This window comes from Phytophthora parasitica (assembly GCF_000247585.1).
Source record: "Phytophthora parasitica INRA-310 unplaced genomic scaffold supercont2.19, whole genome shotgun sequence".
Lineage (NCBI taxonomy): Eukaryota > Oomycota > Peronosporomycetes > Peronosporales > Peronosporaceae > Phytophthora > Phytophthora nicotianae.
This window is the reverse complement of record NW_008649005.1, coordinates 765,709-791,917: the sequence shown is the minus strand read 5'-3', so window position 1 is coordinate 791,917 and position 26,209 is coordinate 765,709. Positions and strand designations below refer to the sequence as shown.

Genomic DNA, 26,209 nt, shown 5'->3' with positions numbered 1-26,209 from the left:
CTTGATTGAAGTGAACTCTTCAAGGCTTTGATGCCTGTCTCGGGGTCACGACGTCCGAGTCGAACGTCGGTCGGTACATGTGGCTTGGAGCTTCCAAATTGGACGAACGGGTAATGCGAACCGATGTCTGTGTGTTGAAACAGTTCGGAGCTTTGGAGAGGATCATACACAAAAACCAACTGTACTGGATGTTGCTCAGCAAGCCGTGGCATTCGATTCGACAGCCATGGGGCCCATGGCATGAGCGTCACCCACACAAACGCAAGCGGGGGAAACCACGGGATCCGGTCGAGCTCGACCACCAGATGGAATTGGATCGTTGAACCGGTACGGATCCCGTCGTAACATTGCAAAGCTGTGCCCGACTTGGGCAGCAGCTTGGATGCAGAGCTCATCCCCTAGAAAGCGGTGAGCCTACACGATGCTGCCAGCGCGTCAGAAAGCGGCATCGTGTCGTGCGTGTACGGAGACGGATAAGATCTCCGGTATTTGCCGTTGCTGGCTCCAACAAGTCCGTCATGGCGACCTGCCAAGATAATGTTGATGTTTCCGCGATGTCTGCTGCGCGAGAGCCTAGCCAGATCATAAGACTCTATGATACTAGTAACGCACAACAAATACAAGAGTGCTGCTCGAGTCATGCTTGAATTGTGCAGCTCGTGACCATGGAGCGTATGAATCAAGTTCGTAGTACTACAGATCGATGATCCACTGGGAGTATCGATCTGTATTTCTTGGTTCACTGCGTTGATCTGTATTTCTTGGTTCACTGCGTTGATCTGTATTTCTTGGTTCACTGAGAAGTTTCTCCCACCATGAATGCAGAACTCCTCGACTCGTTACTACATGTAGTAAGTGTTTCATGCCAGTAAGACCTGAGCTCTGTACACGGTCAATTTGCCCTCGAGCTTTAAGCACTCAACTCCACCCCGCTAATTCGACACTGCGGGTAGTTTTCTGCAAGCCACCGAGCCACTTCCACATGACCACCAATTAACGCGTCGCGCACAGCTCGTCTAGTGCACCCTTCAACGCGGTTTTCCTTCAAGAAGTGAAGAACATCCAGGTGTCCGAACCAAGCCGCGCCGTCCATTGCGTCGGTCGAACAGCCCTCGTAACGATGGTCATGCAGCCATTTCACAACGTCCAAATGACCACAGCGCGCAGCAGCGCCCATCGCGCTTTGAGAGCATCCTTCCCTGCGGTTAAAGTGAAGAAATTTAACCACTTCCAAGTGTCCAAAGCAAGCGGCCGCATCCATGGCCTCTGCGGTACATCCTTCCGCTCGATTTTGGTGAAGAAACTTCACAATAGAAAGGTATCCGCCGCCTGCCGCTCGATCGATAGCTCGCTCAGTGCAGCCTTCACTTCGGTTCTCATGTAGAAATTTAACAATATTAAGATGTCCACCGCCTGCTGCTGAGTTCATTGCCCATGGACTACAGCCTTCATTGCGGCGAGAATGTAGAAACCTCACGACGTCCAGATGACCTTCAGCAGCCGCGTAGTCCATTGCCAAGTACGAACAGCCCTCACGGCGATGGTCATGTAAGAACTTCACCACTTCCAGGTGACCACCTCGTGCAGCGCCGTCCATCGCGTTGCTACTACATCCTTCAGAGCGGTGCTCGTGCAAGAACTTTACGATCTCCAAGTATCCCCCACGCGCCGCGCCATTCATTGCGTCCGTGGAACATCCACCAGTAGTATTTGCGTGTAGCCACTGGACCGCGTCGAGATGTCCGTATTCCGCTGCGTGATCCATGATCAAAGGTGAGTTGTCCTCTGCATCGGAGGCCAGAAGCTCCTCCTTGTGTCCAAAGAGCCATTTGAGCAGCTCAAGATCCCCTCTCTTCGCTGCGAACACCATGGCGTGGATACTGCACCCTTCGCTACGATGTTCATACAACCAATGCACCATGCGAGAATTACCGTACCACACAGCAAAGTTCATCGCGTATTTAGTGCCCCCTTCGTTACGGTTAGTGGCCAACCACTCCACAACTTCGACGTGTCCTCGAGCCCCCGCTTCATCGATGGCATGATGTGAACATCCTTCACTCCGGTTATAATGTAACCATTGCACAACCTTAAGGTGTCCGTGTGCTGCAGCCAAGTCCATTGCCTTGGTGCTGGCCTGTAAGTCCAAGATGTTCTTATCCAACCACTTGACCACTTCCAGTTGGCCATGTTCAGCCGCGTGGTCCAGTACTCCACCATAACCATTAAAGTCCGGATCGTATGCTGCTAACCATTGCAACAGTGCAATATTACCTCTCTGTGCTGCCGACAGGAAGCAACCGCGATTCGATAGCGGTCGCAGCCGTCGTGAAGTGGCGCCGAGTCGCTGCAGCAGATGCAAATAGCCATAGTCCAGAGCTTGAGGGATGTTCCAGAGTTGCGAGCTGTCCAAATACGCCGAGATCAGAGCAGCCACGTGCGGAAGGAGGCCTAGCGCTTCCTGACGCTCGCGCCACACGACGCTCACGCATGTAAGCAGCGGAGTTCGACTCGAGACCATGAGAGTTCTTCTGATTTGCGATCGTTCAAAGACGCGACGAAGAGGTGCACATGAGGCAACATAGTTGAGGTTGCTAAAAGGCATTGAATGGATTGTTCGGTAGGTCCTACTGCAGGGGTTTAACGCAGCCTTTTAAGTCGCGTAGGTCTAGCACTGACGATCGAAGGTGCGATCGTTGGCTTGACTGTCCCTACTGCTTCAGTTTTCGTGCTTGACTCTGTTGATGTGGATGCTTTTGCCTCGGAATCTATCCTGGAATGGGGTTCCACGCGGACGCTCTTGCTGCTCGCTGTAGTAGCGCCAACGCGTCGAGTTTTCGCGGCAGGTGGTCGGTCGATGAGCTTAGGGAGGGGTGGAGCTGGGAGGAATGTCAACGCCACGGACCTGAGGAATTGCAAGGGTTAGAAAACTCTAATGTGGAATAATAGGAAGAAAATGATGATACTCACTCGATGTCATCCTTCAGCAAAGGAGACTCTAGTTGTTTCAGCTCTCCACCTGTCCGATTCTTGATTGCCAACTCCACTAACCGGCCAATGCTAACACGTGGAGAACGAAAAGGTTAGTCAATAACTCAGTGGGGGGCATTTGTTGAGACGCATCGTACTTGTGATAAGCAACGAAGTTGAGGAACTCGAGCGATGCGCGCGAGATCTTTCCGAGACCCAACCATTCGCGAAATTGCTGCGCTTTGTTGTTCATGAAATTCAGTTTGCGGCCTCTTGCAAACACGTCGTAGATAGACCAGTCCATCTTCTTTGTCCGCTCGTCGGCGAAGCGTATCCGCTCCTGCATAAGTACGTCCAAAGCATCGATAGTATCAGTAACTAAATCCTCAGCCCATCAACTATATACACCGCACCAGAAACGCCTCGTTAAACACGTCGTCGGTCTCCGATACAGCGAAGAGGTCCAGCTCCTCTGCAAGTTCTTCTTCCTCCACATCTTCCAGTTCGTTCTGTTCATGCTTCGTCTCGCCGCGGAATTCTCGCCAACGTCCGTAATATATTGCCTCTTCCTCGAATATTTCTACTAGTGTCTGCAAAAGCAAAACACCACCATAAGCAACAACTCACAGCAAAACCATGAAGTCGTTTGCGAAGCTAACCGTACCCTTAAACACGACGAAGCTGTCAGCACCTCCGGGTTCACCGAGCCTAAAACCTTCTTCATATGATCCCCAACTATGACCAGGTAACACAAGCACTATCATCAGTAAACTTCATACACATAAAGCTCCATTTCTTCACGGACTTACCCAGCGCCTGCACTTCTTCCACAGCCGTCACACAGGATTGTGTACTGTCACCGAACGTGCTCATCATAGAGCTGATAGTGTGCAGCATCAAGGACGCCTTCTTGCCTTTTTTGCCGGTATCATGCTTCACACCACACACGCAGATTTCTTCAAAGAACTCTCCTTCCGCGACCTGCCAGCGCGGCTTATACTTGGGCTTGACTTGGGTATAATGTGGCACCTGCGCAGGCGCAACGTAGGCACTATTTGGGTGCTTGGGTAGAGCAGCTCCATCTTCTCCAGTCTCAACGGGACCAGCCGAACGTAAACTCCTTTGCTGCAGCATCTTAAGATACGGATCGGACTTGACAGCCATTGCAGGGTCCACTGGAGGCTCCTTGTCCTCCGACTTGGAGTCGTCATCAGCAGTTGCCTCGCTCTTGGACTCCGCATCGCTCTGTTGCTTGCGTTGCCGCTTGTCGCGAATGTAATTCAGCATTTTCTTCTTCTGATCCAGTGGCAGAGTCTTCCATGCATTGGTCTATACGTAGTTGATGCATTAGTGAGGTGTTGGACTGTTTCACGGCTTTTGGTAGTTGTACATACCTCCTTGTAGGGATACTTGTGCTGGATGGCGTGGAATAAGCGGTGAACTTGTTCCAGAAGAGGAAGCCGCGCTAGATCTTGCAGCCCATACTCATTCTCGGCCCCGAGGGTGTCCTCTTCGGTGGCTGCTTCGCGCTGCTCGGCATCAGCCATTTTTTTTGTTTCTAAAGAATAAAAATACCTATTTTGAAAATAGGCACTTGTTTTTGGCAATATTGTTTACTTTTCCCATAATTTATATTTTAAAAATATATCTTTCTAAGTAGACTCAGATCTGATTACTCAGATGTCGAGTCGCATAGACGTGCTCTTTTCATGCATCACCGACTTGGCTTGAAGCCGTCATTTGGCGACAAGACGTCCAAGACTCAGGCAGCATGGCGCCTGGTGAAGGTGTGGCTGGCAGCGAGGCGCGGTGCCCAAGCGTGCGCGAATTCTACGACGGCATCTTTCACTCTCCCATCTACGCGGAGTACCACCGAGTGTGCTGCAATGTGGGCTTCCACCCTCGCGGTGACACTCATGTCAACTCGAGTGCCGCTGCTGTTGCCGCCGTCACCAGTGGGGATGTGAGCGGGGACGCGCCTTCCAGCAAATTCCAGGCTCAATACCCGGCCGACAGGTTCCAGTTGCAGCTCTACGACAACCTGATGGACGTCGATGCGCAGCACGACGCGCGACGCAACGAGATCTTTACGATCTTGGACTTGGGCTGTGGCGCAGGCGGTGGTCTGTGCGAACTGCAGACACTGTACCCTAAAGCTGAGGTTGTGGGACTGGACATCTCCATCCAAGCTCTGGAACGGAGCAAAGAGGTGTGGAACTACTTCACAGAGCAGATGCCTGAGTTCCAGGAGAAGAAGCTGCGACTGTATCAGCATTCATGCGAGAGGATGAAGGGACTACTCACCCACTCAGTGGACGTGGCAGTAGCCGTTCAAAGCTTGCAGGAGGTGCAGAATCTCGGCAGAGCCGTGAACGAGATCGCACGCGTGCTCAAGCCTGGAGGACTTCTGTTCGTCGCGGACTTTATCCCGCCTGACGTGACAGCGGATCACTTGGAACATTCGTTGCTGTCCCCTATTTCATCAGCACAGAACAAAACTCCACTATTTGAGATCGTACAGGAGCAATTGGTGTCATACGAAGCAGCGATGGGTGCGAAACTCAGCTCAGGCAGCACCCGCGAGTTGATCCATCAGTTCACACCCCAGGAGTTCCATTCGGAGCTCGAGACCTTTTTCTTCGTCGAGCACTCGCCACTATATGAATTGTTACGTCGTGACCAGATGGGCTACCGCTTGTTGTGTCTGCGGAAGACTGACGAATGCAGCACAGACGAAGAGGAAGATATCCGACATGTAACTGATTGGGTTGGTGACGGATTGGACTACTCATCGGACGAAGAGATTCAGGATGATGATGCCCCCAACTACTATCCGTATCAAGAGTTATTCCCACAACTTGACACGCTGAAGGATAATTACAATGTGATTCTGGAGGAGATGCAGGCTGTGCAGCAAATGGCGACGTGGCCGTTCTGGCCGGAGAAACACTATACTGAAGGGGACAGTGAGTGGCGTGTGTTCCCGTTTTGCTACACGTTCCCAGCCTACGACGCGTCCAAGACGACGTGGGTGTCTACCACGTGTTCCATGTGTCCTCGGACGGCAGAAATCCTCAAGAGTTTGCCGAACATTCGCACTGCGTTGTTCTCCAAGTTAGGCCCCAACACGACGCTGACTGCACACCGTGGCTGGGCGGACCTGGCCAATCATGTTCTCCGTGTCCACTTTCCTCTCGTAGTGCCTAGGCTGCCCAACGGAGATCCATGCTGTGCTATGGTAGTGGGCGGAGAGACCACGTACCACGCTGAGCGAGAGTTCATCGTGTTTGACGACAGCAAACTGCACTACGCATTCAACCACCATCCAGATGAGACGCGTCTGGTGCTGATCATCGACTTCTACCGTCCGGATCAGCTGCCGAGGGGCCGTGCTCGTGGCGGTCATTCGGACGAATTGGACGAGTTCATCGAGACTTTCGGCAAGCAAACATTGCTCAGCGGCAGTGAAGAAAGCTGAGAGAAGAAAGCGAAAATTGATAGTGGGGGTATTAACGGCCTGTGGGATTGAATCAGGGTGTTGGTACCCTGGACAATGTCACTCTTGAAATGGGTCACCCCTGCTTTAGCTTAATGTTAAATAAACCTGTCCATAGTTCGTCAATTACGACACAATGCAGCACTAGTTAGTCACTTTCCTCCCATGCAGTTTTAAGTGCAGTACGTACATCCAGGAAGCGCGCGGACGTCGGGGACGTCAGCATTGACGATGGCAGTGAGTCCGAGGTTGGCGAGTGCGCCTCGTATCATTCCGCAGGGGAAAACTAGGAAGAGCAACGCCATCTCCCTCGTTTCTTGCTCTGTGGCCGCAGAGATCCCTGCCAGCCAGCGGAAACTGAAGTCTTGCACCACGAAGACGCCGCGGTGGTTGGTCTGCAACTTGTCGATCTGCTTCTTGAAGATGGCGATCCAGAAGTCCTTGCACACGAATTTGATCACGTCCAGCGGCTCCAGCATGCGCGGTCGGTCTCTGGCTGCACGCTCAGCAAAGCGACATCCTACGTCGTAGCCCATGGATTCCAATTTGATGATGACGGCCTCACGGTGTGCCGCCTCCTCCTCCGCAGTCGGCGTCGTCGCGTCGGCGCCCTCCACCTGCCAAGGGTAACGCTCCAGCTGCAGCAATTCTCGTCAACACACGCACAGGTACCTATATTAGCCATAAAGAGGGAGAATGACGCACCATGGAGCGCACGATCTCGCCGTAGAGCTGCTGGAAGCAGCCGTCCGCCACCTCCTTCATCCTCGTTGCTCAATTTCAATTATGGCATGCTATTCACCATAATTGAAAAACAAACAAGTCACTAAAGTGAACATGTTTGTGACACGTGGCTAGCTTCATTATCCATCGTAATCCGACAGTAGACAGATCGCCATGAGCGCCAAGAGCCCCGAGGTGGTGGACGGCATGATCGACGACAGCTTGCTGGGTATCCTCATCATCCTGCTGGTAGTCATGCTGAGCACTGGCTACGTGTATGTACAGCAACTGCGCCAGGGGGACGCGCCTCAGCGTGGAAACGCCGCCGCCAACTTGGCTCGAATGGCTCCGTCCACCGGCGCGGCGCTGGCTTCAGCGCCCGAGCGCGCCGCCATATCCACTGCTGGTCTTACTGATCGTCAGCTCCGTCTGCATTTCACATTACCTATGCACAACGGTGCGCGTACCGTCACCATTAGCGGCGACGCGCTGCTTAAAACCGAGAACCCGGAGGCGCTGGCTTGGACGAACGACGAGGTGCCGGCGCTGCTAGCAGATCTGTCTCATGTGTGTGACGTGCATCTGCTGTTTATGGTAAAGGACGCCAAAGACGCTCAGAGCATGCAGCGTATTCGTGAGTTCGTAGCGACCCACCCTGATCTTAAGAGCAATGACTCCACGACTGGCGGCATCAAGGCGCACAAGATCCTCTTCTGCACGACGTCTATTGGCAAAATTGCGTTCGTGCGACAGATTGAACCTCACGTTCATGTGGAAGGTAAGAAAGAAGTTAATGTTGTGAATATTAGAAAGGGAATACTGATGTGCTCTTGTTGTAGTTGACGCTGGAGTCGTTCGTGACCTGGAGAGGCACGTGCCGCGCATTGTGCACATCCCGACGTCGCCTGAACAAGCAATGACACCTACGGTTCCTAACGTGATCCACGTGGGCGACAGCTTTGCTGGATATTTCTCTCTGATCAGTTCAAAAGAACGACTGTAACCTGTGCCCTGCTAATATTGCTGGTCTTTATCAAGTTTTTTTCTGTAGAAATGATGGTCTATTTCGTTTTATCTGCAGGTGTCTTCGGAAAGACTTTGTCGATCCGAAGGAGTTGCTCTAGCGTTTGTAGAACGAGAAACAACAGCGTGTCGATACGTCTCCACGGATGAACAAGTCCAAATGCTGTAGGATCATCGAATACGAGCTCGGGGATCTGGATTGGCCCTGCGGGGGTCTCGATAACCTGAGAGTAGTCGAGTATATATCCGGTATACTCTTTGGCGTGCTTCTGTTGATCCGTGAGTTTCATATTACTCAACGCGTCGAGAAGAACCTGTCGCTGGTTACCAACTGATCGTTCATCATTGCCGCTTGAGCTAGTCTCAGTCAAGTTGTTTCGCAGAACGCTAACAATTTCAACGAGAGCGTGGGCGAAAATCTCTCTCGCCAAAGAGAACATAACTGGATCACTCGAAATTGTCTCGCTTTCTTCTCGTAGCCACTGTGCAATGGCTAGCTCTGTCGCTCCCCCGCCTCTGCAACTATAAAGTACTGAGACAGAGTTATCAACTGGTTCCCACCAGCTTCTGAGTACTCGTAGACTTTTGACGATTGCCGAGTAGTATTGCTTGTGGACTCCTTTCGTCGGCGCGTGGATCAAAAGCTGAGGGGTTACAATTTCCTCCAAACGATGTTCGCTGTTTAGCTTTCCCTTGAGTTGGTTACTTGATCTTGAGAGTCCACACAGTCGTATACACGCCTGTTGCTGGAACCTCACTCGGGTCACTCCATTCATGCACACTCCAATATAGCCAGTCTCTTCGATGTCATCAAAGACACTGGCCAGTGGGAATATCCCAGCGCGAATGCAAAGCGCCTCAACATCTTCTGGCTCTGCAAGTTGCACACACGCGATGTCCTGACGGGTGCAGGTCGCAATTACGCTGTCATCAAGAGCTTCCACACTGACGATTAGCTGAATGTGAAAAGCATCGTGTAGACGACGCACAAACTTGGAGATAAACAATTGCGCTGCGTCGTGTGCTGTGAACAATTCCTCATCTGTAGAAGTTGCGAACTCGACGTTGTTTGATCCAGTTGATAACGACAGTGAGCACGTAAAACACGCAAACCGAACGGTTCCTTGACATCTACCGAGTATTCCAGGAGGCTGTGATGCTACCACTGACTTCTTCAGAATAAACTCGTCGCTTGGAACAACGTATGAAGAATATACTGATGGCGCCGCCATGAAAATAATCGCGTCTGGAGCGCACTTCAAAAACTGCTGCACACGGCGGAATAACAGTCTGCCAGTATTCTCCGCAGCATCAAGCTTTCTACCTAGCGATGCACTGAAAAACCATTTGAGCACTAAGTCGACCACGAACTCCACTGATTGTTCGCCAAGCACCCCACGTAGTGCAGAAGCCAAAATGTTAGCGCTCGCGTCTCGAAACTGTTCCTCAGCATCAACAATCAGCACTAGAGCACGATCCGTCCCAGTCATGACCACATCCACCTACCTTTTGTGACGGCTGCATTGTCTTAGCATCCAACTCAATTGGCACGGCTAGTTTCAAGTCACACAGAGTGGAACTTGGCGTCTCCATCTCGCGTTGCAGCTCCCATTTCAGCTCACCATAAGCTCGTGATAATCGAGCGCGGTCCACTACACTCCAAGCATTCTTCTCTCTCCTCAACCGCCCAGTCACACGCCCCACCGCTGCGTCTACTAGCAGAATAAATTCACTAGATGCGTCTCCTAGTTGCTGATGTACGCCATTGGCCGCAGTGAGTAGGAATACAGCGAGTGGATCATCTGAATCCAACCCTCGCTTCCACGCCGCCAGTATTGCGTGACCTTCGCCCGTAACTATCGGCGCATCTGGAGGACGGAATAGCAGCGCCTCCTCTCCACAAGGTCCGAAGCTCCGTCGACAGAGCGCTGCCAACTCCTCAGTCACGCGCTCCAGCTCGGCAGCGAAGGTCATCATTGCGTCGTTTCGCCAATCGCGTATCTTTTGGTTCAAGCGCTTTCTGATTGGCTGCAATCTTTTCTACCACGAGATGGATACACATTGCATAGCTGAGACTGGCTCGTGCAACATGGACACCTTGGCTTAATCGATTCGAGATGTATCCATAGTTAAGGTCTAATGGACTATCTGTATTTTGCTGTCTTTTTAACTGCAGTCGAGTACGCAAAAGCAACGCTTAAATGCAAGAGGAAAGTTGTAGTGGAGGAAAAAGCAGATAAACAAATCCCAAGCCAGACGAGAAGGGTCTGCGATGAGTCAACCGAGAACCAAGCTGTTTCGTAGGATACAGCCTTCGCTTCGTCGATCGCGCCAGGCTTAAGGACACGGAGAACAATTTACTCGCCCTTCTTGCCGCCTGTCTTCGACTTGATAGTCTCAATACCAGCCGCAGCCGTGTGCTTGGCCATCTCCAGTCCTGCAGTGGAGGCTGTGCGAGCCTAAAACGCACCAAAACAACCACGTACGTCAGTTCTCCACATCAAGAATACCATCCATAATCAACTACGGACGCACCTTCTCCAAAGCACCCGAGGCGACGACAGACGTCCGCTCGTACGCGCCACTTGCAAGAGTCGACGACTTCTTGAAGGCCTCTGTCTCTTTAAGCTTCCCATACTGCTCCTGGCTGGCAGTGGCGGCGGTGCTCAGGCCACCAGCGATAGTCTTGCCAGCGTTTGAGGCCTTGGCCGCCTCCAGTGCGGCTCCCGACTTTTCCTTGAACATGGAAAAGGTCTGGCCTAACACCCTGCAAGTTTATCAGATAACGTGTTAGCTTTCGAAGCGCAATGCGTTAGAGGATGAGTGTTATAGGACGCACTTGGAGGCAGTGTTGGCGCCATTCTTAAGCTTATCTACGGGCAGCACGTTGCCGATAGAGGAGCGGTCGCCTGCCTTGGCCGAGGCATTGGATTTCTTCTCGTCGCTATCAGAGTCAGCGTCGTGAGTCTGGGGCTGGTTCTCCTTGGCCGAGGTCTCGTCCTTCTCACCGTTAAAGAGGAGGTTGTCCATGTCCTTGTCGTCCGTCTGCTTCTGCTTGAGAGACACGTCGTCCATGGTGACTGTAGGCTTAGCGGTGGCTGCTGCGGTTTTCTCTTAAGGGCGGAAATGAGCCTGGAGGGGAGGAGTCGGCGGTAAAGGCATTACGATTGGCAGAAAAGCACCAACCAATCAACGAGCGAAGCAGGCAAAAACTGTAGCCATCTAACAGATACAGGCAGTTAGTTGACAATGCGATTTTATCATCGACATCTCTTCTTACGTCCACGTGGATGCCAGCTAGACTAGCATCGTCAATGCCAAGATTTCTTTGCTAGTGGTTTGTCGTAAGTGTCAGTGTGCAATATAAGGTATTCTGACTTGCAAAAGTTAGTATGAAAAAGCAATTTTGTGCAATGACACGATGGCCGAGTGGTCTAAGGCGCTGGTTTTAGGCACCAGTCTTCGTTGGCGTGGGTTCAAATCCCACTCGTGTCAATATTTTCTCACCACGGCGATTCTGAGCTTTGAAAAGTAAAAGAGCTTTGCATCAGGTACAATTCAGAGTTATTTCAATATGGGAACACTTTCTATCTCAATAAATCCAATTGTGGTACCCATAAATAATAAAAATTATGAAGCAAATAAAATAACAATTATTTCTATGTAATTACAGATTTATGTTTATATAAAAGAACTTGTTTTATGAAATTAATTACTCTGTAATTTCTATTAATTAAATTTTAACCAATCACCACTTCCTTTCCTTGATCCTCCTTATCACAAGCACCGTCATGAGTAAGCGCACGGTGGTGGAGTGGTCGCCTCACGACGCGTCGCTGTTCGCTGTGGGCTCGGACAACCTGCGTTTATTCGAGGTCACAACTTCTTCTTCATCCTCCAGCGACTATGCAGACGCCGCACCGGAGTCCTCGGCGCTCACGACGCAGCGCAAACGCGCCTTCCGCGTCGTGCGTATCAACGCCAAAGTCTCGCAGCTCAAGTGCCTGCAGTGGTATCCGTTCGAAGCCAAACCACTGCTAATCGCCACCGGTACCGGATCGGGTAAAGTTTTACTGTGCGACTTTGAGGACCCGCGAGCCCGCGTCATGCGCGAGTTCCTGCCCAAGTACAGTCGTCCTTGTCATGCTGTGGCCTGGAACCCGTCGGTGCCCAACCAATTAGCTGCAGGCTTCGAGAAGGTTCGCAGTGATTTCTGCACGTTAGTGTGGGACTTGAACACGAGTAACGCAGTGGGAGCAGCAGCTGGGAGTCAAGGGATGCCAAGAAGCAGTAGTAGTGGCAATATCGAGGGATTATTGGACCAAGATGGAGGCAGGAAAGGAGGCAGCAATGGAGGAGGGAGTGCTAGTGTCGGGGTGGGGGCAGGAAGTAATGGATTCTCCGCCGCAGACTCGAAACCGGTCCATGAATTGGCCAATTCGGAAGCTACGATGGCGCTTTCGTGGGTGCCGCTACAACCGACGTGTCTGGCCACTGGTACAGGGTTTAAATGGTTGAGAGTGTATGATTTAAGAGCCAAAGGATCGTCGCCCATGAGTGTGGTAGCGCACAATAAGGCGGTACTGGGAGTCGTGTTCGATCAACACCGACCGCACATGCTCGCAACGTACAGTGATGCGCCACAGGAACCAGTGAAGGTGTGGGATATTCGACAATTAGAGTCTTCATCTGGTCCGCTGTTATCGCTGTACCAGACCAGTAAGAACCTGGCACAAGTGTCGTGGTGTCCATCAAAGCCAGGGATTCTCGTCACAGCGTCTACCGAGGAGAAATGGGTGTCATTATGGGATGTCACGAAGCAAGAGAGCGGGTCCTCGACCCTCAAGAAGCCTTTTCGTAGACGCTACACATCAGAACCACTCACATCTTTCTCGTGGCAGCATGTGGACTCGCCATCACCGATGCAACGCGCGACAAACGTAGGCAAGAGCAGCAGTGCACAGAAACACCAGCTTACTGCAGCAGCCTTCCCGAATCGCCTGCTGACCGCATCAGTATCTGGCGAACTTGGAGACATTTCGGTGCACGATGCTATGCCACTCTCGCTATCATCTCACGGAGCTGTGACGTTCGGTTGTGGAAGATTATTGTTCGGCGGGGCTGTCAGTGGACCTGGATTGGGGACGTCAGCTATGACTCGACTGTCGTTGGAAGAAGACGTTGCTGCTGTCTCCCGTGTTGAAGAGGATATCTCAAATGAAATGTACAAGCTGGCTAAACAAGGCTACTCTATCGGATTATCCAAGAACCTGAAGCTGTTTAACGAGCCTACACAACGTGGCCGTCAACTGCGCAACTTGTGGCTGTGGGTGGACCAGGTTGAAGCTCTTCGTCGGATTCGAGCGTCACGTGTGGAGCAGTCGCGTTCTACCAGCAATGGACTTGGCAACAGTGCTGTTAATGCTGCAATGGCTGGTCCTCTACGGGGATGGCCAGTTGATCCCAACGCGCTTGTTATCGCTGGTGTGAAGAACTTATTGACAGCCTCCGGAGATCCTTCGACAACCTCAAGACCTGCTTCGGGCTCTACTGCCACTGCTCAGGAGGATTCCAGAGAAGAAGAGCCTGTTGTTACCGTCGTGTCTGTGATGAAAATTGATCAAGTTCTTGGCTGTCAGTACTTTGAAGGACCTGGACGACGACTGGGTTTGCTAGCATGCAACTGGGACCCCGACAGTGGACAAGGGGCCTCTCGATCGTCGACAACAGGTGTGGGAGGGCCAGGTCTCGATAATGCCGCAGGGAGGAACATGCATCGCAGTAGTTCAAGTATCTGGAACCCTCAGAAGCAGTACGATGAGAATGCGCACTTCGCGAACCGCTCCTGGAACGAAAATGGTCGACACGAGCTCCAAAATATCCTCAATCGATGCGAGTTGGAAGGTAATTACGCTCGCGCAGCAGCACTGGCAGTTTTCCACGGTGACTTGAATGCAGCCGTGGCGTTACTTCAGAAAGGAGCGACGTGGCTGAGTCAGATGCAGCACTTGAACGTTGGAGTCTCTTCGCCGTATTCACCGGATTTACTACAACTGATCGCCATGTCCGTTGCCGGGTATTCTGCGTCCATTGCAAGTGCTGGGGGGCTCTCTCTGTGGTCGAACATGACCCAGCAATTGCTCAAACGCAGTGAGATCATGTCACAAGCAAACCCTCGCTATTTCCACGCGATGCTGTCCTTCTTGTGCGTCGCGAGCTCAGCTTCGTCGTCTAATTCGACAAATATGAACACCATGCGGGCAAGTCAACAGCCTCCACGACGTGGGAATAATCGTAGACAACAGTGGGGGAGTGTGGACGGACTAGCAGCCTTTGGAGCGAGACCGGCAAGTGCTGGAGCTTACTCAGCGATTCTGAACGATATCACACTGCCTCTAAGCGATCGTCTGGCCTTCGCTTGTCGCTATCTCCAAGCTGACGAGTTGCTGGCGTTTGTGGCTCAGCACGAAGAAGAAAGCGAGCAGTTTGGACGGTTGGAAGGGTTAATTGTGACTGGACTTAACGCGGACGGCATTCGACTGCTGCAGACTTACTTGGATATGACGGGAGACGTGCAAACACTAGCGTTATTAGCTGCACGACTGCCGTCTTCGTACGTGGCGAAATCATCTCGATTGGAGCAGTGGATCCAGATTTACAAAGACCTACTCAACCAGTGGCAGCTCTTCCACGAACGCGCGCGCTTCGATGTTGGTCGCTCGCAACTAGAAGACCTTCTTAACGGCTTCACCAGCTTCTCTCGCGACTTCGACGCTGAAGAATTCCAAGCCGAACTTTCCGCGCCATCGACGCTCTCCGTTCCACCGCAACTGTTTGTACGCTGCAATTTCTGCAACGCCTCGCTCTCTTTGGCTAGTTTACTTCGCCTCGGCGGCTCTCACTCGTCGTGGCTCAATCGTGCCAAGCCGAAGCTCACGTGCTGTCCGACGTGCCGCAAGCCGCTCCCGCAGTGTGCATTGTGTTTACTACCCTTTGGATCGCTGAATCCCTACTTTGAACTGGCTCACCGTCGCTCAAGACAAACATCGGACGCAGTGAACAATTTGGTGAGCAGCGTCGCCGCTGACAATGGAGGCGTGCTGAAAGAACCCAAAATGGGCAAAAATGAGTACGAGAATCTGGCCCAACTGTCCAGTATCCCATTTGTGGAGTGGTTTACCTGGTGTCAATCTTGCAAACACGGAGGCCATGCGCACCACTTGGCAGACTGGTTCAAGGTGCACACAGTATGCCCCGTCACGGACTGCAATTGTCAGTGTCAACACCTTGACTTGCCAATCGTGGGCGATGATAATCAAACTGAAATTATCGAGCAACAACGAGCGAGTGCTGCGGCACTGGCCACCCAACGTGCTGTGTCTAAAGACAAGAAGAAGAAGCAACAGTATCAGCAAAAACAGGAGACAAAGGCACCGATACGTGGACCCAAGAAATCATTCCTGGAGAAGCAACAGCAACAGCAGGCGTCACTAGGATCCCAGAGCTCGCAACACAGTTTCACTGCGTCTTCTGCCATGGGGTCAGGCTCCACGTATCGCTCGTATTCGTCGGCTCAGCTTCGCCCGAGTGGCTCAAATAGTGGATATCCGCCACCTTTTTCACTGTCGGGAAGCAACTCGATGGCAAATCTTTCCAGTGGAGTGAATACTGTCGGATCTGGCAGCAACGTGGGAAGCGGGACGGTTAATGACGGGATTTCCCTCGGCAACAAACTCGACCAGTTGGAAAAAGACAAAAACAATTATCAGTACATGTGAAACAAAGAGTGAGAATTGAAAATGGATGAATGATTTTTTGGCATGCAACATTTGGCAAATGGATAAATCGCTATAGCTTAACAGGAAACGTGCTCGACATGCCCAAGCGAGACACTCGACGGCTGTAGTCGTCCATGATCTCCTGTTCGGTGGTGCCCAGACGCTTGATAGCTCTCTCGCGATGCAATTGCTGGTCGTTGAAGCCAAACATGAACTCGACTTTGGACGACGGCTCCATCTGGGAAACTCCAGTGTACCGACGTAGCTCTTCGCTTCGAATGATGTCGCTGTCGCAGATGCCAAGCTTTTTCATTCCCTTTTCCTTCTTCAAGATGTCGGAATTGACCCCAAGACGATCAAGCGCGTGGTGACTGATCTCGTCTGCCGAGTATGTGATGCGTCGCTTGCTTGTTTGGGCTGTACCTGGAGTGCCAAGCTTTGGAGCCGGCTGTATCGGGACGATCGGTTCCATGTTGGCCCACGTTACTTCCTCTATCTTCGATGCAGTATTCTGTCGAACTGGCAGGACTGGGGCTGGCATTTCTACGCTTAATGGCGGGGTACCTTCTTCCGTTGGAGCTGCGTTATCCCTCTCAACTGATGCAGTTATCTCCTCCTCCTCTTCGAGCTGTAGCTGGGATGGCGGCGTTACTACTTGAGCACGAAGCGAAGTCCGTCGACTTAACACAGGGCGGGACTCCAGTTCGACAGGCTGTACCGGAGTGGATACAGCTTCCCCGTCGGCTTGAGATAGTGACGCTATCTTTCTTGGGGGTTCTTCGCGTTGAGCGAAGATTGGAGTTTGCGGAGCTGAATCCGAGCTATGCATAGGTTTTGACAAAGTAAACGCGACCCCTGAAGGAGAACGAGGATCCGAAGACGTCGAGCCGTTATTCAGCGGCCTGAAACGTTGGGTCTGGATCTGGTTGTTCAGCCAATCTTTCTTAAGCTGTAAAACTAAGACAGGAGATTGACGACGGGTGTTCCCAGTTGGAAACCTGCAACAGTAATGGAATCAAAATTGCCAGTTAGGGAAAGTAAAGAAAATTCAAAAGTAGCGCACCTCGTGAAAAATCTGGAATTGGACAACTTGCAGAACCACATCGCGGCTTGGTGTCGTCACGGAGAGCTGCAAGTATTCACCGGCCATCCACTCCATTGCAGGCAGGTAGAAAACAACCTCACAACCGCTTTGCACCACTCCGTGCATGTCGAAATACATTCCTTCGAGCACGACGTGGTTGGTACGAGAATCCCAGCAACTAGAACGCTGCAGTTTCCACCAGTAGCGTGACTCCAACACGGTGGTCTCGAGTTTCGTAGGATACTGGATACAGGCAAGCAGACGATAAACTCCTGTGGTGTGGATATATACTCTCTGGACAACACCCTCCCACAAGAAGGATGAGTGATCGACTTCTTGGTTCTTTGAAGACGACACAATATGTCGCTGGGTCCTCATCTGCCACTGAATTGCTGTTTCTGAAAGACTTCGTGGGATGTTAACCAGCAAGTGCCGACGATCTTGTGGCTTCGGGACACACAAGTAAACAAGTAAGTTAGTTGGAAGTCAACGTATTTGTAGCAGACACCTACGTGATGTAGAATGAATACGATATCCTTGACAAAGACTCTGTACAGCTGCTTGGCTTCGCCACATTCCTGGTCAACACCGAGCTTGAGGAATATCGTGTCACCATTACCGCAGTACGCCACTGCAGAATACAACACAAACGAGGACCCTGCACGATGATCTCCTGTAAGTGTCGGCCTTAACCACTCACCACTAGTTAAAACTTACCTGGCTCCTCTAAACAGAAATGTGCCGATGCTGCTTCATCTTCTAGTGAACCACGCACTCCGCACCTCCGATTTACAATCAGCGTCCATACAAGAGGTGAGTTGTGTGACCCCTCACCAACACCGTTGCTGCTACCTGACGCCTTATTGCCTGACAGCTTCGATTTCACCGCCATTCTCCACTTCAAACTAATCCGGCCATCTTCTGAGATCTTCCGCTGCCACACCGTCGTAAGCGATGCTGGGTCGTCCAGATCTACTATCATACTAGCCATGAGACGTTTTCTTGGAGCAGCTTCATCCGTGGGCGATGAAGTCACACTGTTGATTGAGGCGAGGATATCGTGATCATTGGCGATGCGATTCTTGTCCAAATCATCCTGCAGCTCTAGCACTTGAGCTTCGGTCGCACCCAAGCTAGCAACAAACACATCAGTGTACAACTCCTGCTCTCTTTAGTCGCTTTTAGATGTACCTGTTCAACTGGCCCAGGCTCAGCAATCCTCGATGCTCTACAATAGCATCTCGCAGACGACGCAGCTCTTCCTCAGTCTCGCCTCCAATTATTTCGTTCTGTGAGAGATCCAGCTGAGAGAGGGCTTTGTTAGAGTGTAGCAGGTCGACCACGGCATCAATAACGTCACTACAGATCTCGTTGTGACTGAGATTCAAAGATGTCAGTCTTTCGTTCTTGTTCAATGCCTCCAGAATCGCCCGCGCGCCCATGGATTTCGTTCGGTTGCACCGCATATTGAGCTGTGTGAGTGTGGAGTAGCCATCTATCCTCAAGGCCGCAGCTACCAGTTGAGCCCCCGGGATGCCGATGAACGCAAACGACAGATCCAACGATGTCAGTCTGTTCGCCATCTTGACAGTGTTAACAACAGCTCGACGCGAGAATTCGGCGTAGCATAGTCTAAGTGATTGGAGACTGCTGTGCTTGCCACCTTGTCGAAGCTGATCGGCCAAATGCTGACTAAATTCCGTGGCAGCACTGATTTCTGTGTGTTTGTCTCGTATATATTTGCTCTTTACTTGACGTGGTCCTCTCTGAATAGTAGTGCCTGTCCATTGATCTCCAAGTGACACGGTTTTTCCAAGTTGATCTGGAACGCTCAGACTGAAATGCAAAAGAAATTCATTCACAGCAACGGCTGTGGGCAAGAGTATTAGAGAGAATGTTACTATGCCGTGGTTGTTTAAGCTCACCTTTGGCAAACAAGCGAGCAATTTCACGAGCTGCATCACCTCCGTCTGAGAAGAATAAATTCCCGTGGAGATCGAGTGACAGCAATTTGGCTTGGTGTCGCAGTCGTTCACAAAGTGTACGAGCTGTCAGTCGTCCTAGCAAGTTTCGCGATAAGTCGAGTGCCTGGAGTCCTGGACAACACATTATCTCCCCTAGAAGAGCAAGAGCAAAGGTTTAAATCATTAAGTCATACATTTTATGCGATGTACTCACGGATCTCCTTGCTGCCAGAGTCATCGAGCTGGTTATCCGACAAATTGACGGATTTTAGCGCGCTGAACAGGAAGAGGTTCTTGCTCAATGTTCGCAAATGATGAATGTTTAGATCTTGATTCACAAGGACCAACGCTCGAATATCTCGAAGTTGAACAGGATTCACCTCCACAAAACAAACTCTGTAGTGCTCCCGAGCAATCTCCACATTTTTATTGGAAACAGCTCGGGATGGCAGAGATTTCTTCTTGATAGTGTCGTCTCCAGTCCGTTGCTGCGATCTCTTTCGCGTTCTGGAGGAGTGATCCTTCTCTGGTATGCGTTGGACTCGACGTAATGGCATTTCATCATCGTCCTCGTACAATTTTTCATGCGTTAAAGTCGAAACAGCTTCTCCATTGCCACTAGAGTCGCTATCCAAGTCGTCACCGAACTCTCGTAGTTGATCTTCTAGCTGTTCCAGATATTTCTCCTTCTTCACCAATGCTGCGAACAGTGAAAAAAAAATCAGCAATACAAAATTTCCTACATTTTCTGTCTCGTACTTCGGATCTCCATGAGTAGGTCTTCTTCCAGGTTGGTATCCACATCGTCGCTGATATTACTGAGCTTGTCATCGTCGCGAAACTTTGGCGCAACATCGTGTAATGGCGAAATCTGAGCCCGTTTCGTCACAGGTGACGTTGATATCGGCAGCCTCAGCTTGGAATCACGAGGATGGCGTCGACTCATCGCTGATAGCGATATCTATGAGCACGACGCTTCACCCCGACTCCTGCACCATTGAACGATAAAGCCAAACGAAACACCAAGAAGCAGATGGAAATGTAATGCTATGCTGCTGTATTTACATTGAAGCAGCCCCAGCCGGTCAAAGTGCCGGCCCATAGATAAAGATAACATAAGCGATAGATAGAGCCCGCCTTAAAAGCGGGTCGGAGCTCCCAACGTCCCGGTACGGGGTTGAGATCATGACGTAGCGTCCGGGTCGTCCAGACAGGCCTCGGAGCCGTAGATTGAAGACACCAGCACGCTCAGGCGACTGCGTAGACGGTCGTTGCGCTCGCGTAGGTCGTGTACGGCCTGCAAGTTAACGAGCATCAGTTCAATTTGCTCCTCATTCCAACATACACTTGTAGAGCATATTTACCTGCTGGCTCTTTTCGAGCACCAGCTTCTTGCGAAGTCGCGCTCTCCGTGCGTGCAACCGGTTGCGTTCGCGTCGCACGCGTTCGCGCTCTTCCTTGGAGCAGACGAGCACATTGCTGTTAGTGGCTGTGGACGATAACGGTCTCTTGCCGTTGGCGTTGAGCTGGTCGTGCTCATGGGACTCTTCGTCTCCGTCGCTCTCGTGCGAGCTCTTGGCTGCCTCGCAGAGCTGTCCTTCCTCGTCCCTGTCTTCCGTCGAGTTGATGCCGACCTGCTCGAGTTTCTGTACGCACGGGACGTCCACGACGTTGCCGAGTCTCAGTAGACACACGGCAGTGGCGTGGAAGTCGTAGGCCTGTTTCAGCAGCTCGTATTCGTCCTGGAGCGCCTCGATACGCTCCTTTAGACTCTCCAACAGCTCGCGCTTACGAATACGCGTGCGCTGTGCGTGGAGACGGTTTCGCTCGCGACTGACGCGCAGTTTCTCCTCCTCTCCTGACGTCTCGTTAGCGCCGTCAGTCTGTGTGGGGGAGTCGAGATGTAGTAGCGGCAGCGCCGTCTTAGTCTTCGCACCGTCCTTCTTGACGGGGGACGAGCTGGGGAAGCCGCTGGTGGGCTGTACACTCGTGGGTGTGCGGAGATTGTCCTCATCGCTGTTGGGTCTGCGGCGGATGAAAGGAGCTAGCGGCACGCCAAAGTAGCGCGCCATGTCCTCTTCGTACTGTTCGCGCTGCTCCTCGTCGTAGGCCAGCAGAGCCGTCGTGGGGGACCCGCTGCTGGCGAAGAGCGGCCCGATGGGCGGGAGCACGATGGGCATCCCGTATTCGAGCGACATGCGTCTGGCTGGCTAGAAATTGAACTCTGGTACTGTGCACTTGCTGACTGGCTGGCGCTCTTGTCTCGTGCGATCGCTGTGCTGTGCCTCGGCTCTGCGCTGACTGAAGCTTTGAGTGGTTTGGAGGCAAATGCCAAATAGCGGCGCTGCTGACGTACGGAAAGCGGCGACCGGTCTTTTTTTCGAAGCTGGCGGGGTACCTGGCTTTACGGAGGTGATGGATGAAGGGTCTGGAGACATTAGTATGGGGATTTGTAATGGGAAGGAGGAAGAAAACTTGTGTTTTGTGACGTTGGAAGATACGGAAAAGATCCCGCTGCGAGCTGATTGGCTGCGCAGACACGCAAGGTGACGTACGCATGCGAATGACCTGGCATTTGTATGCGGCGATCTTTGTGGCTAGAAACGGAGACGGTTGAACTTCAATTAAGTACGACGACTTGCAGGAAGACCACCAACAACATTTGTGTGTGGTTTTGGCATTCATATCCATGGGTTCAAATGACAGTGACGGTAGCGAACGGAGCTGTCGCCTCCATTCGTTAGACAGAGCTATCCTTAGTACCCCTGCGGTTATTTTCCGCCCTGCAGAGGCCTCCGTTCATGGGAGATAGATACATTGACGCCGCTTCGCGGCATTATCAGCTTGAAGAGGATGAGCGACGTAACTTCAACATACCGGTCCATCATTGCGGCCGAGCTGCAGCGTCTGCACGACGAAAATTCAGCCAAGCAGCGCGAGGAAGCTGCGCGCCGTGAGGCTCAGCGAGATCGCACGCGTAGTTTGATGCGGCTCATGCAGCTCGACACTCGCGACGAGGCCAAAATCGCGCTCCACGCCGGTTCGTGCTCGCAAATCAAGTCGGTGGTGCTGACGTTGCACTGCTGAATGTGCATGCATGTGTGCAATCTTTAGAGAACGCTGCCCTTTACAACCAGCGTGCCGCAATACTGGAGCAGATCTGTTTGCTACAAGACCGCTACCAAGCCGAGAAGAAGCGGCTTCCTTCCATCCCGGACAAGTGAGTGTCGTAGATCTTGCAGCGTGTCGATAATAGTGGTCTCGCTAGTCGGATTCGACTCACGGCAAAGTCTCTTCTGCAGGAAGGAGCGCCATGAGATACTGCAACGAGCCAAGGCTGTGCGTGACAGGGGCGTGATGGCGCTGCGCCACCACTTGACGCAGTTGGAGGCCTCGGCACCTCCTGTAGTGCGGCCAGGAAGCTCCTCGTATGCGGGGAATGTCAGTCGCGCTGCAACGCCGGCAGCAATTGTGTCCCTTCCAGATCTAATGGTGTACAGGCAGAGTCGGCGCTCGGAGAGGGTCTCGGCGACGGAATATAAGCAGCTCATGGACCAAATCCGAGCGGTGAAACTCGAGCGTCAAACAATGCTCGACCCCTATGTGGCGAACTTGAAGGTGAGTGCGTCTCGGTGTATTGATAATGGTTTGTCGGGTACAAATGCTGTTGCGTTGGGCACTTGCAGCTCGCTCGTCTATGGGATCGCCTCCACGACACAGCACGATGTCTGGAGAATTACGAGTCCGCTTGCCAGGTGATGACAGAGAAGGAACTTGCTCGAATACCTCCAGAAATGCTGGAGGAAGTTCTAGAGAAGCAGCGGCTACGGGTGCGTAATTTACTTGCTACTAGAATGTGAACATTTGTTGTTAAGCACTGTGTGATATTGCAGCGGAGGGCGGCGCTGCATTTTCTGTTCTCACGGGCTCTTCAGCGGAAACAACGTGAAGAAGCTGCCGGTACGGCACAGACGCAGTCGATACTTCTCGCTGTGCTTACTGTATTTCATTAACTCGTACCTTGTGTGCAGACCTGCTGTCGAAGTTCATCGAACTTGCGCTGCCCGAGGACAGGTTGAAGGACGTTGCTTACGTGGACAGGTCTGTACTAAGTAAACAACGACTAGAGTACATGCTCTCAGGGTGTTGGTAGAATTCTTCGTGAACAGGAATACATCGAAGACCCGACGCTTGCGAGTCCTGATGAGATCACGTTTGCCATTCGGAATACCAACAGCCTCGGCCAGTACGTGATGAAGGTCAACAGCAATTGTCACCTTGCAATGATTTGCTGACTTGGCTCTTTCTAGCCTGACGGATCTCCGTTTCAAATTGCTGAAAGAGCTGCTTGCTTCATCGCCGACAGATCCGTGTAAGTATGCTACAACAGTTTAACTCGTGTGTTGACTGATGTCCCCATCGACTCGTTCAACTTGACGTAAGCAGATCTAATCGAGTCAGTAGCAAACATCCATGTTCGCAGGGGCGAGTTTGCCGCAGCTGAAGAGCTCACTTCTCGCTTTGTAGAATTGCCGCCCGTTAAGCGGATATCGCTGTATGGCACGCTTGCCGAGCTGCGATTCGGACTATAGCAGAGCAACTAGCGGTTCATGATCTGTTAGATTTTGGCACCTTCAACTTGAAGCGGTTAAACAACTGTTTGGTGTACTTACAATTAATGCAACGATTGTTATCTCTCTAAATTGGTTTCGTAGCGTTTACATAGTTCGGTAGCTTAGGACAGAACGTCCAGACAACTGTACATCACAAAAAGACCTTCTCAAAAAGAGTATGAAGAAAAAAACGCACATACCGGTATAAAAATATTACTTTTTAATGTTTTAATGCTGTCTATAGCAAATATTTAAATTCGCAGTTCGTAAGAACTATGTATTATTGTCGCAACATGGCCCCTGTCACGGTCACGGTCACGGTAACGGTCACACCACACGACTTGTACACAAACTGCACTGCACTCTCCCGGTAATTCATACTCTCAATTGTATTACTCAATTGTATTACTTCGAAGAAAGGCATCTCGACTGCTGACTATACTTGTTGATTGATAGTTGACTAACTACAGTTGTTGACTATCATACTACAGCCGTCGCAGAGCTCAATTGATTTCTATCAGCTCAAGACAACAAGCGGAAAAAGGGTCCTAAGAAGAAACGCTTCCGACGCAGCCACGGCTCCGATGGCCGCTTTATTTCTTCCGGTAGCGCGACCCTGCCAATTAAACGAGCCATGCGAGCAGAGACTTTGGCAAGAGAGGAGAAGCTGGCGCAACTGCGCGAGTATTCGAATCAAAAAAAGAGAAAAAGAGCGGTCTTACAGAGAATTTCGCAAGAATCAAATGCGAATTCGCTACTATCGATCGCGTGGATACATTGAAGACGGTGCTAATTATGATGATACTGAATCGAAGACCGGCGAGATTACCGAACAGTACAGTGAGGAGAGCGCTGAAGGCGGCGTGGAAGTCGATTTGGAAGCCAAGAACGACGATGACGTCGAACAACGTCGGGAAGCGTGTAACGAGAAAGTTGAAGAGAGCATTGAAGACGGTGGTGAAAACGATTTGGAAGCCAAAAATGTTGAGCAGGAGGAAATTAAGGAGCAAACACCCACCGGAAGACTAGGGAACGTTGTGGCCTCCTACACTACGATACACCGGAACCTTCACGTTGAGAAATTCCCGCTTCCGTATATTAAGTTGAGCTGGAATTTTGATGAAGACGACAAGCCTGCGTTGTGCTTGTTTGAAACGACAGATGGACGTGGATTTGGAGTAAAAACACTTGAAGAAATTCCTCGCCAGACCTTTGTGATCGAGGTTTTGGGCGAATTGATTGATGCAGAGACCAAAGAAACTTTAGGGGATACAAAGTATATCTTTGAGGTATGAGCAGGCGACAAGGACGAATGCCCCGCGATGTATATCTACCCAAACGATTTCGGAATGATCGAACGAAAATCGTAAACGCGAAGTTGCGCTATTCAACAATGTGCGTGTTGGCAAAATAAAAATTGTTAAAATTTGTCTATATCTTGGCACCATAGCGTGGGCATAGCAGTAACTTCGGACACGTTCACGTGTCCTGCTACCTATGGCAGCAATGATGGCAGAAAATTATCATCCACTGGTGAGAGATGCGTCTTCCCCTACATGGCTTGTTGTGACGCATTTCATCCGTACTGGAACATTCCGATTATTTTTCCAGTACGTACCTAGAGGTCCATCTATCGTTCGACGAGACGCCTGTGCGTCTGCAATACCAGTACGATGTAAGTGTGAATGCCCTGAGCACGCGTCGCGCTAAGCAGACCGCCAATGACGGAAGAACGAATGTTGTCTTTGGTAGAATCAGGTTGGCCCGCTTTCGAAAGAGCGAACCATTGGGTACGGGGATGTTGAACTATCGTTTTAGCTACAGCGTATAGTGATGACTACAGTACTAGATAAAGTTAAGCATGGCATATCCATATTTTCTGATGGTACATTTCAAACAAGGTGAAATCTCGTCATTATGCAATTTAACTCATGTTGCAGTGGATTGGCGAGGTAATTTATTGCGTGATACTAAAACAATGTTACAATTCTATCTAATTTGTCTTTGCTATTATTATTTAGGTGTGGGTGTCTGGTCGCCGGCTCTAGCTGGTCAACAGTTTAAAGACACATAAGACGAACTCTGTTGGGCCCTGTCAAGAAGAAGATGTGCGCACTGTCGCTGGACCACGAGCTTTAGCTCATGGCTCAGAATCGTAATGCTCGTTATGAGACCGACTGATGCTCCTGAGAAATATTCCAGCACCGAAGCATTGGGAAGTTCTGGTTGATATAGCTAGTAAGGTGTAAAGATTGATCAGCGGTAAATGTATCTTGAGAGCGTGGGAGAAGTCTGGCCTAAAATAAAATCATTCGATTGGTTTTATTCACACCGTTATTCTCTGTTTCGATTGGCTAAAACCTTAATTGAACGTGTCACATCTTTGTGTGATAGAAATCCAAGTCAAATTTGGTCAAAATCAACGGTTTTACCTACTGGTAGAAGGAGTCAGTGAAACGTATCGACATGAAACACGTACTCGTCGATTCTAGTCGATTTCATCGGAAATCAGCTTCTGAAATGGCCACAGAGTTTGATGTATCGTCAGATATACCCAT

General features: G+C 51.0%; 15 protein-coding genes and 1 non-coding gene across 34 annotated transcripts; 8 read left to right on the top strand and 8 right to left on the bottom strand.

Annotated features, from left to right (window-relative positions):
- Positions 1-19: 19 nt before the first annotated feature.
- Positions 20-395, bottom strand: PPTG_22596 (hypothetical protein; the record flags this gene model as incomplete). The annotated part of the gene is made up of 2 exons (XM_008905202.1): positions 20-127; positions 186-395. The coding sequence occupies 2 exons, from the start codon at positions 393-395 to the stop codon at positions 20-22; spliced, it is 318 nt and encodes a 105-aa protein (XP_008903450.1).
- Positions 396-910: 515 nt separating this feature from the next.
- On the bottom strand, positions 911-2,521 carry PPTG_10416 (hypothetical protein; the record flags this gene model as incomplete). Its single annotated transcript, XM_008905111.1, has 1 exon — positions 911-2,521. The coding sequence occupies one exon, from the start codon at positions 2,519-2,521 to the stop codon at positions 911-913; it is 1,611 nt and encodes a 536-aa protein (XP_008903359.1).
- A 39-nt stretch (positions 2,522-2,560) lies between these two features.
- PPTG_10415 (hypothetical protein) lies at positions 2,561-4,527 on the bottom strand. Its single transcript, XM_008905110.1, has 7 exons — positions 4,365-4,527; positions 3,780-4,299; positions 3,635-3,705; positions 3,384-3,560; positions 3,129-3,310; positions 2,971-3,060; positions 2,561-2,905 (listed from the first exon to the last, which is right to left on the bottom strand). The coding sequence occupies exons 1-7, from the start codon at positions 4,515-4,517 to the stop codon at positions 2,641-2,643; spliced, it is 1,458 nt and encodes a 485-aa protein (XP_008903358.1). The 5' UTR covers positions 4,518-4,527; the 3' UTR covers positions 2,561-2,640.
- Positions 4,528-4,588: 61 nt separating this feature from the next.
- PPTG_10413 (hypothetical protein) lies at positions 4,589-7,743 on the bottom strand. The gene is made up of 3 exons (XM_008905108.1): positions 7,172-7,743; positions 6,657-7,104; positions 4,589-6,574 (listed from the first exon to the last, which is right to left on the bottom strand). The coding sequence occupies exons 1-3, from the start codon at positions 7,229-7,231 to the stop codon at positions 6,543-6,545; spliced, it is 540 nt and encodes a 179-aa protein (XP_008903356.1). The 5' UTR covers positions 7,232-7,743; the 3' UTR covers positions 4,589-6,542.
- On the top strand, positions 4,641-6,631 carry PPTG_10414 (hypothetical protein). Its single transcript, XM_008905109.1, has one exon. The coding sequence runs from the start codon at positions 4,742-4,744 to the stop codon at positions 6,446-6,448; it is 1,707 nt and encodes a 568-aa protein (XP_008903357.1). The 5' UTR covers positions 4,641-4,741; the 3' UTR covers positions 6,449-6,631.
- On the top strand, positions 7,323-8,921 carry PPTG_10412. 2 transcript variants are annotated; one of them, XM_008905107.1, is made up of 3 exons: positions 7,323-7,967; positions 8,029-8,491; positions 8,580-8,681. In XM_008905107.1, the coding sequence occupies exons 1-2, from the start codon at positions 7,364-7,366 to the stop codon at positions 8,190-8,192; spliced, it is 768 nt and encodes a 255-aa protein (XP_008903355.1). In that variant the 5' UTR covers positions 7,323-7,363; the 3' UTR covers positions 8,193-8,491; positions 8,580-8,681. The 2 variants fall into 2 exon arrangements, with proteins under 2 accessions (XP_008903355.1, XP_008903354.1); XM_008905106.1 differs by having other exon boundaries at positions 8,029-8,921.
- PPTG_10411 (hypothetical protein) lies at positions 8,193-10,220 on the bottom strand. Its single transcript, XM_008905105.1, has 2 exons — positions 9,719-10,220; positions 8,193-9,651 (listed from the first exon to the last, which is right to left on the bottom strand). The coding sequence occupies exons 1-2, from the start codon at positions 10,187-10,189 to the stop codon at positions 8,251-8,253; spliced, it is 1,872 nt and encodes a 623-aa protein (XP_008903353.1). The 5' UTR covers positions 10,190-10,220; the 3' UTR covers positions 8,193-8,250.
- A 73-nt stretch (positions 10,221-10,293) lies between these two features.
- Positions 10,294-11,332, bottom strand: PPTG_10410 (hypothetical protein). The gene is made up of 3 exons (XM_008905104.1): positions 11,052-11,332; positions 10,748-10,979; positions 10,294-10,671 (listed from the first exon to the last, which is right to left on the bottom strand). The coding sequence occupies exons 1-3, from the start codon at positions 11,285-11,287 to the stop codon at positions 10,570-10,572; spliced, it is 570 nt and encodes a 189-aa protein (XP_008903352.1). The 5' UTR covers positions 11,288-11,332; the 3' UTR covers positions 10,294-10,569.
- Positions 11,333-11,627: 295 nt separating this feature from the next.
- Positions 11,628-11,707, top strand: PPTG_20547. The gene has a single exon. It is a non-coding gene; the product is annotated as a tRNA-Leu (tRNA).
- Positions 11,708-11,977: 270 nt separating this feature from the next.
- PPTG_10409 (hypothetical protein) lies at positions 11,978-17,668 on the top strand. Its single transcript, XM_008905103.1, has one exon. It carries the CDS (start codon positions 12,004-12,006, stop codon positions 15,988-15,990), a length of 3,987 nt encoding a protein of 1,328 aa, XP_008903351.1. The 5' UTR covers positions 11,978-12,003; the 3' UTR covers positions 15,991-17,668.
- Positions 16,000-20,014, bottom strand: PPTG_22595 (hypothetical protein). 6 transcript variants are annotated; one of them, XM_008905196.1, is made up of 7 exons: positions 19,253-20,014; positions 19,000-19,191; positions 18,266-18,944; positions 17,792-18,207; positions 17,587-17,732; positions 17,054-17,521; positions 16,000-16,988 (listed from the first exon to the last, which is right to left on the bottom strand). In XM_008905196.1, exons 1-7 carry the CDS (start codon positions 19,593-19,595, stop codon positions 16,935-16,937), a joined length of 2,298 nt encoding a protein of 765 aa, XP_008903444.1. In that variant the 5' UTR covers positions 19,596-20,014; the 3' UTR covers positions 16,000-16,934. The 6 variants fall into 6 exon arrangements, with proteins under 6 accessions (XP_008903444.1, XP_008903446.1, XP_008903448.1 ...); XM_008905198.1 differs by having other exon boundaries at positions 19,000-20,014; XM_008905200.1 differs by having other exon boundaries at positions 17,054-17,732.
- A 58-nt stretch (positions 20,015-20,072) lies between these two features.
- Positions 20,073-21,442, bottom strand: PPTG_10406 (hypothetical protein). The gene is made up of 2 exons (XM_008905102.1): positions 20,403-21,442; positions 20,073-20,335 (listed from the first exon to the last, which is right to left on the bottom strand). The coding sequence occupies exons 1-2, from the start codon at positions 21,234-21,236 to the stop codon at positions 20,222-20,224; spliced, it is 948 nt and encodes a 315-aa protein (XP_008903350.1). The 5' UTR covers positions 21,237-21,442; the 3' UTR covers positions 20,073-20,221.
- Positions 21,367-21,588, top strand: PPTG_22594 (hypothetical protein; the record flags this gene model as incomplete). The annotated part of the gene is made up of 1 exon (XM_008905195.1): positions 21,367-21,588. One exon carries the CDS (start codon positions 21,367-21,369, stop codon positions 21,586-21,588), a length of 222 nt encoding a protein of 73 aa, XP_008903443.1.
- Positions 21,589-21,720: 132 nt separating this feature from the next.
- Positions 21,721-23,738, top strand: PPTG_10405 (hypothetical protein). 13 transcript variants are annotated; one of them, XM_008905097.1, is made up of 9 exons: positions 21,721-22,078; positions 22,153-22,258; positions 22,341-22,656; positions 22,725-22,868; positions 22,974-22,998; positions 23,070-23,139; positions 23,208-23,284; positions 23,349-23,410; positions 23,485-23,738. In XM_008905097.1, exons 1-8 carry the CDS (start codon positions 21,892-21,894, stop codon positions 23,351-23,353), a joined length of 930 nt encoding a protein of 309 aa, XP_008903345.1. In that variant the 5' UTR covers positions 21,721-21,891; the 3' UTR covers positions 23,354-23,410; positions 23,485-23,738. The 13 variants fall into 13 exon arrangements, with proteins under 13 accessions (XP_008903345.1, XP_008903342.1, XP_008903341.1 ...); XM_008905094.1 differs by having other exon boundaries at positions 22,932-22,998; positions 23,503-23,738; XM_008905093.1 differs by having other exon boundaries at positions 22,932-22,998.
- Positions 23,739-24,394: 656 nt separating this feature from the next.
- Positions 24,395-24,946, top strand: PPTG_10404 (hypothetical protein; the record flags this gene model as incomplete). Its single annotated transcript, XM_008905088.1, has 1 exon — positions 24,395-24,946. The coding sequence occupies one exon, from the start codon at positions 24,395-24,397 to the stop codon at positions 24,944-24,946; it is 552 nt and encodes a 183-aa protein (XP_008903336.1).
- Positions 24,947-25,207: 261 nt separating this feature from the next.
- Positions 25,208-25,725, top strand: PPTG_22593 (hypothetical protein; the record flags this gene model as incomplete). Its single annotated transcript, XM_008905194.1, has 3 exons — positions 25,208-25,233; positions 25,263-25,441; positions 25,673-25,725. The coding sequence occupies 3 exons, from the start codon at positions 25,208-25,210 to the stop codon at positions 25,723-25,725; spliced, it is 258 nt and encodes an 85-aa protein (XP_008903442.1).
- Between the last annotated feature and the right edge of the window lie 484 nt (positions 25,726-26,209).